Here is a 7,420-nt window from a genome sequence, read left to right on the forward strand (position 1 = left end):
CTACGTTTTGGTCTATTTTCTTTAGCCTTAAATTATATATTAATAAAAAAATTTCAATGTAAACTCAGTGAACAACAGCTGGTATAATCGATATTTTTACATAAGTAGTCTTCCTATTCGTTCTTTACAAAATGAGAAATTTTTGGGTTGGGTGTCTTCTACCGTGCTTTAAAGTTCTCTACCCAGAAAATGTACACGTCTTGTCAGGAATCCGCTCCAGAAGCCCGGGGATATTTCTCCTTTGCCCTTGCCTACCCCTGCACAAGAAATCTGTCCCGTTGTACAAAAAAAAAAAAAAAAACCAAACAAAAAAACAAACCCAAAAAACCCAAACCTACGATTTATGTTCACTGAACAAAACAGCATAGCCTTTAAAATAATTTCCTGAAAGTTCATTATAAGAATATGAAAAAATCCAGTGTCTTAAAAATAGAAGTATTTCAGGACACTTATTCGAAATATATAATAGAGATTTCTTTTCTTTTCCTATTTTTGTGTGTGCGTGTGTGTACGTGTGTGTGTGTATTCACATTCACACAGGGCCTAAACAAGCAATAGCAAGTTAGATGAGGGCTTCAACTCCTCAGAAAAATCTCATTATGTGAAGAGTGAAGTGGCTCTGTAGGGAGCATTATGGAAATATCTGGGTTTGATTTAATGAGGCTCTTCACATCGGTGGAATATCAACTTAACGGAGAAAAGTCTACCCGGGGCGTCCAAGTTACCAAAATGAAAATTGGCAATTGAGATGATAAGAAAGTGGCTTTCTTGTGCGAAATCACTTCAGGTAACAGAGATAACATTAAATAACATACATTCTATGCACCAAGAACAATGTTTTATGTACCAAGTCTCTTATCTGTCTCTTCTAATGACTTCCCTTAGCGGGTTGTTAGTACTTGACAGCAGGTCTCTGTGCGGGGAACTTTTTTCCAATTCCACATTCAAAGGAGGTCCATCAGAGAACATGATTGGCAATTTTCGTCATAATCTGCACATTATTAGCATCAAAATTGACATGGCAGTAACACTGGTGGTTTTTGATGTGCCTTTCTTCAAGTTCAAGGAAGTCCCTCCAGTAGCAGTGGTTTGGTATAGCAGGTCTCAGTTACCCAGTGGTGGCTTTTCAGAGGCAAAGGCGCGATAGAGATGCGTGAGAAATAAATCCAAGGGCCGTTTTACCGAGAGGAGAGAAAGACGCTAAGAAAAAGAATTAAATTTAGAAAACTGTCTGGAAGGTAAATGCTTCAGGACGACAGCCTACACCTAGAGAGATTCAAGTATTTCCCAGATAGCGTGGATTATGGTAGTTAGAAAGCATGAGCTTAAAAAAATGCCTCTCGCCATCCTGTCAATCTCACACTTCTCTTCCCGTCACTGGCCCGGCCGCGGCAGCCTCATTAGCTACCGCTTGTCGCACAGAAATACGCGAGACGTTGCCCGTTTAGTCGAACTCAGACCGAAATAATAATAATAATTAAAAAAGAAAAAGAAAAAGAAAAAAGAAACAAAACAAAAAAGCCAGGAACACATTCCCTTCCGCCGTCTCCCCCCTCCCTGCACCCGCCGGCCCGGCCGCCCGCAGCCCCGCGGAGCCCCGGCGCCGGGCAGCGCCCGGTTAGCGCGCACGGTGGGGCCGCCTCAGCGGGGGGTGCAAAATCCGCGGAGCGCCCTCCCCGCCGGGCCCCGCGCCCCTTCCGCGGCGGGGCGGTCAGCAATAAAAAAATAGACAGAACTTTTTGGCCGAGCCTGGGGGCGCCCCCCGACCCGGTCGTGTGTGTGTCCCCGACATCCCCCCCGCGACCCCCCGGTACAAAACGCCCCCCGCCCCCGGGCCCGGGCCGGGGTAGTTATCTGGTGAGCGGCGCCTCCTCCCGCTGGTCCGGCGAGGCGACGGCGGCCTTGCTGAGCACGGCGGCCGAGTAGGGGAGGAAGCCGCTCTCGGAGCGCTGCCCCGCCGCCGTGCAGGGGAAATCGGCGGCGGCGGAGCCCCGCGATCCCAGCGCCGAGGCCGCCGCCGCCGCCGCCGCCGCCGTCTGGCTGCTGTGGCAGCTGAGGCAGGAGCAGGGCGCCGAGCCCCCCGGCGGGCCCGACCCCGCCGCCGCCGCCGCCGCTGCCGCCGCCGCCGCCGCCGCCGAGGCGGCCGCGCTGCTATTGAGGCCGGCGGCGGCGGCGGCCGGCGCCTGGTAGAGGCCGGGGTGTCGGAAGCTGCAGAGCAGCTCCGGGCGGGAGTAGGGGTGGGAGAGGGCGCGGAAGGTGTCCAGCGGGCGGATGGAGGTGGCGAAGGGCGCGGCGGCGGCCCCCGAGGCGGCGGCGGCGGCGGCGGCGGCGGTGACCCCGACGTGCGGGTAGTAGTGGAGCGGGACGTGGGAGTGGAAGGGGTAGGGCAGGCTGCCCGTGGCCGCTGCGTGGGTCATCATGTAGGTGTAGAAGCTGGGGTCGGCCGGGTGGGGCCAGGACATGGCCAGGCGCTGCCGCTTGTCCTTCATCCGCCGGTTCTGGAACCACACCTGCGCGGGGAGACAAGCACAGCGCGGCCTCAGCTCCGCTCCGCTCCCCTCCGCGCCCCGCCGCGGACACCGGCGGGCACCCACCGACACCCAGCGCCACCACCCACGGCGGCCCCCTTCCATTGTAGGCGACCTTTCTCCTGCCCGGAGCAGTCGTCTGTGACCTTGCCCGAGGGGAGCGGTGGACACGGTCCCCCTCGGCCCGAGGGAGACCCCTTCCATCTGAATAAACGTTTTCCCTTCCACTCGTCCCCTCCCTCCCCCACCCAGGACTATGACTTTACGGTATTGACGCGCTCATCCCCCCCGCGTTTAATATCCGCGTCTATTTTCTCTCCCCTCTTTCTCTTTAGGAAATACGCTAACGCGATAAAAAAAAAAAAATTGATGAGGAAAATAAATAAGCATGATAATTTTTTAAAAAAAAAGGAAATGAAAAGTTTTCGGTGCGGACAAGCAAACGAGCAGAAGGGATGATCGCAGCTGAAAGGCCCAGCGAGTCCTTCAACCGAAGAGGGCAGCCGGCAGCCGTCCCGGGGGGAGCCGGGCACGGCGGGGCCGCGCCGGGGCGGCGGGGGCTCGTCGGGGAGGCGGCGTACCTTGATGGTGGTCTCGGGGAGGTTGAGGGCGGCGGCCAGCTCGCAGCGCCGCGGCCGCGACACGTAGTTCTCCCGGTAAAACTCCTTCTCCAGGCGGGCGATCTGCTCGCGGGTGAAGGCGGTCCGGTACCGGCGCACCTGGTCGGCCCCCGCCGCCGAGCCCCCCAGCGCCCCGCCGCCGTGCAGGCTGCCGATGCCGGCGGCGGGGGCGGCGGAGGCGGCGGCCGGGGTGCTGGGCGCCGGGCTGCTCTCCGCGTAGCCTGCGGGGCGAGCGGAGGCGGGTGAGAGCGGGGCGGCGGGGCGCCCCCCCCCCCCAACCCGCCCGACCGGGCCGGGCCTTACGAGTCCGTCCTTAAGGCCAGCTGTCATCCCTACAAATCGCTGCTTCTCAGAGAATCGATACAGTAGGATTGGGGGGGGGGGGGTTGGGTTTGTTTGATTTTTGTTTGGTTGTGGGGGGTTTTTTGGTGGGGTTTTTTGATTTATTTTTTTTTTCCAATACTTCATAACCGCGTTATTCTTCGCAAAAGGGGCTGGTTTGGCGACTGCAGGGTAGCCGAGCCCCGGGGAGAGCGGTCCAGGGCACGGGCCGGGGCTCGGCGCGGCTCCACCAGGCTACCAGGAGCCCGGGCTCGGCGTTAGCCCTTTTCCCCTTCGTCTGCCATTCTTATTTTCATTTGAGACGTACGAAATAAGAGCAGCCATAAAAGCCAATTTTTTTTTTCCTCGAGCGTTACGTCGAGGATCCCTTCCTTTCTCTGGCACATTTGACGAAAAAGGCATGCACTGTGGCCCCTAGGAAATCCACAGCTCACCTGGCTCCCCCTCCCCAATTACAGCAATAATAACAACCATCGTCCATCACTGTGCCCCGCAAAGCGGGAAGGAGACAAGGCTGTTTCAAACCCCCTGTTTCAAGCAGAGGAAAAGTGAACAATGCCCAGTCACCCCGAGGTGGACACAGGACGGCACGTTGCATATACACAGAGAGGGACACACACAGACAAATATGGACAGTTTCCTCGCACTCCTCTCTCTCTCTCTCTCTCTAATTTAATCTGTGTATGTATATACACATATACACAGCTCGAGAGACGCCGAGAGCTCCAAGAGCGCGAGGAAAAATGCGGAGAAACATTTCCCTAAATATAGGTGGGTGGATATTTGTGCCTACATATATTCTGGATATCTATCTACATACCAATGGATTTGGGCATGCACACACACACAGGCACGCACCCGCACAGGATCTGCCTGGGCAGCGTGTCTCAGTTATCGGGATAGCGCAGTAATCGCAATAATATTTTACAGCCTGGAGCTCTGTCTTCGCAGAAGAGAGAGCGCCGGTGCAGAGGCGAGCAACTTTGGCGGTGGGTTTGCTTTGGTTTTTAAAGCCGGTTGGCAAAGTGCGGGGCTTAGATGGAGATGATAAAGGAAGAGTTACCTTTGTTACTGTTTTCCTTCAGCTGGGAGGAAGTCAGGCTGGCCGGGGAGCGGAGCGCGGAGCAGCCCACCTCCACATCACTGTTCATATCTGCCTCTTGAGCAACTTCGGAATAAAGGCTGATTTTCTTCCTGCTTTCCGACGGCGGGATTTCGGAGGAGACGGTGCTTTCACTGCTCGGATGCTGAAGATTGAATAAAGTGTCTATTTCAAATTTGCCTTTGGCGGAGATGTCCCCTATAGCGCTGTGCAGGGAGGCGGCAGTCAGTCTCGGGCTGAGGCGACCACTGTGCGGAGAATTTTCAAGGGCCTCCAGCACCGCATTTCCAGCTGAGTCTGACAAATTCGAGAGCCTTTTGCCAGCTGTAGGGCTGTGCAGCCCTCTCTCCATCAGGATCATCTCTTTTCTTATTCTTTCCATCATCTCAGCTTTATAAAAAATGTCAAAGTTGCAGGGCTGGTCCTGTACTAATGATGAGCTGCAGCAGGGGCTAATTCACATTCAGCCCGGCAAGTGTCTCTAAATATTATTATCTCTTTTTGAGGGAGGCGTAAAAATTGTGGGATGCCAAAGCGAGGGAATGACTGGTCAAAATGACCCATACATCCTTTCTAGCCCGAAATGTCATTCATCAAAAAGTGGTGCTCGTCATTAAGGTACGAATGACGCTGTTCGAATAATCATTTATTGTAACAGGTTTATAAGCAAATAAATACAAGCTCCTGTCAGTGGATAATGAAGGCGGCTTCAGAGCAGACAAATATATCCAGGTGGAAAGAAAGAAAGACAAGAAGTGAGGAGTAAAGCTCTTGTCCTTAGCTTGATCAGATCTTGCTTGAATTGCTCTGGGGTTTGGCCTCTGGGGTGGAATTGACAGTCTGATTAATAAAATGAGCTGTGCAACATTTCCCCCTTCATTTAGGTGCATCATTATGCTCTGATTTTTGTTTTGTTGCCTTTTAGGTCCTAATGATGCAGCTTCTTTCTCATTTGTCCTCGGACAGAACTACATGCTAAATATTAGCTAATGCTTTTCTTTATTATTATTTCTGAGGCGGATTTTAGATCACAACGCGAGGAAATGCTGGAAGAGGACCAGAGGACCGAGAACCTCCTGCCGCTGATATCTCTTTACTTTTCCCTCCCATTTCCAGACCGCGTTAGCACTTTTATTTAGGAATTTACACTGACACCCCCACGCACCCCCTCACACGCGCGAACCTTATGCCCAGACTTTATAAGACCGCTCGTGCCGGAACACACCGATTCGAGTGCACCCTACAGCAGTTTCCTGGAAATTAAAATATTTATTATAATCTAATATATTATAATAATATTTTTTCTTCGTTTAGTTCTTAAATATGATCTCCTTTTTTACTTTCTATAATCCCGCTTATCGACGAAGCTCGCTTGCGATTTTTCCCCCCTCTGGGACAATACTGGCTATTTGTACGGTATGATGGGGTGTGGGGGGGGAATAACCGAAGGACATTAAATACATTCATGATTTAAAACACTCCGCGGCCGTGCCATTTCATCCTCCCGGCAGGTTTCTCTCCAGCCCTCTGCTTCTTCCCTCCCCGCCGCCAATAAAGTCTACGCATTTAAAAGAAAATATTAAAAAAAAAATAAAAATAAAAATAAATAAGTGGTGGGGGTTTATTGCCTACAGGCTTCGAGCTAGCAGAGACATCACCTCTAGCACCCTCTCTCCAAAGTTACCTGTGGCTCAGTTAGCTCATCCCTCCGCTCTTTGCCGGGTGCCGGGGGGCGCAGCGTCGCCGCGCTGCAGGGGACACGGGCTGCCGCGCTCGGCAGACGTGACAGTCGGAAAGTCTCCCTTCAGTGATAACTTTGCTAGCAATAATGACGCTGATGGCAACCATTTAAACGAAGATAAATCCTTTGCCGTTAGCATCTCTGGAGTGCGCTTCGAGAGCTGCCCAACCTTTTTTCTCGCCGTGATTTTTTTTCACCCACATCATCTAATGTTTACACCCTGGGAATCTGACTTTCGTCGCCCGGAGAAACATCCCAATGTTTCCTGTGATTAAACGCGGGTTTGATTTTTTTGCGAGGAGAGCTGTTCCTGCTAATGTTAGTCACACACATCTCCTAAGTTCTTGTGCTCTTGCGCATGATTCATAGCTCGAAAATGGGATACTTGTCAGATTTTTTTTTTTTTAATAACGTGTTAAAGTCTCCCTAAACATTCCACCAAATATTTAGGAAACATTCTAGGCGTTGTTTGCAAAACCCAGCCTTCCATTAATGAGCGTTTTATGTCAGCCCTTTGAAATGTGAATTTAGACTGCAGTGTGGTGTCCTGCGTTTTACAGCCCCAAAACCAGACAAAAGTAAATATCAACTTTTCCTTGCCCGCGGGCGCGGAGGGGGAGCGGGTCGATGCGGAGGGGCGCGGGGCGGCGGGCAGAGCCCGCAAAAGTTCCCCCCACCCTCCCGGGGACCACCGGCCGTGACGGGCGCGGGGGCTTCCGCGGGACGGGGGGTGTCCCCGCCGCCGCACCCCCACTTCGGGTCTCACTGACGGCGGCGGAGCGGGCGCCCCGCGGGTGGCAACCGGCACCGGCGGGCCCGGGGGTCGGGCAGCCCGGCCGGGGTCCCGCAGCCCCCGCTTCCCCCGCCGCTCCCGGCTCGGCAGCAGCCGGCGGCCCCGGCATCGGGGCCCGGCGGGGCGGGAGGCGGAGCGGAAGCCTGCGGCCGGGTTTATTGCTGTCGTTTGGCGCCCTCGTCTGTTTTCTTAAAGGCTCTAACAGGGCGAGCATCTTTTCCCCCTGCTCTTTCGGAAACCGCAGCCGAGATACCACATCTCCCAGGCACTCGTGTGTGCACACAACCGAAGGCG

General features: G+C 53.7%; 1 protein-coding gene across 1 annotated transcript; it reads right to left on the reverse strand.

Moving 5' to 3' along the window:
• Positions 1 to 1,850: 1,850 nt before the first annotated feature.
• EVX2 (even-skipped homeobox 2) lies at positions 1,851 to 4,977 on the reverse strand. The gene is made up of 3 exons (XM_054210032.1): positions 4,554 to 4,977; positions 3,110 to 3,369; positions 1,851 to 2,510 (listed from the first exon to the last, which is right to left on the reverse strand). Exons 1-3 carry the CDS (start codon positions 4,975 to 4,977, stop codon positions 1,851 to 1,853), a joined length of 1,344 nt encoding a protein of 447 aa, XP_054066007.1.
• Between the last annotated feature and the right edge of the window lie 2,443 nt (positions 4,978 to 7,420).

The sequence above is a fragment of the Rissa tridactyla genome, chromosome 7, assembly GCF_028500815.1.
Source record: "Rissa tridactyla isolate bRisTri1 chromosome 7, bRisTri1.patW.cur.20221130, whole genome shotgun sequence".
NCBI lineage: Eukaryota > Metazoa > Chordata > Aves > Charadriiformes > Laridae > Rissa > Rissa tridactyla.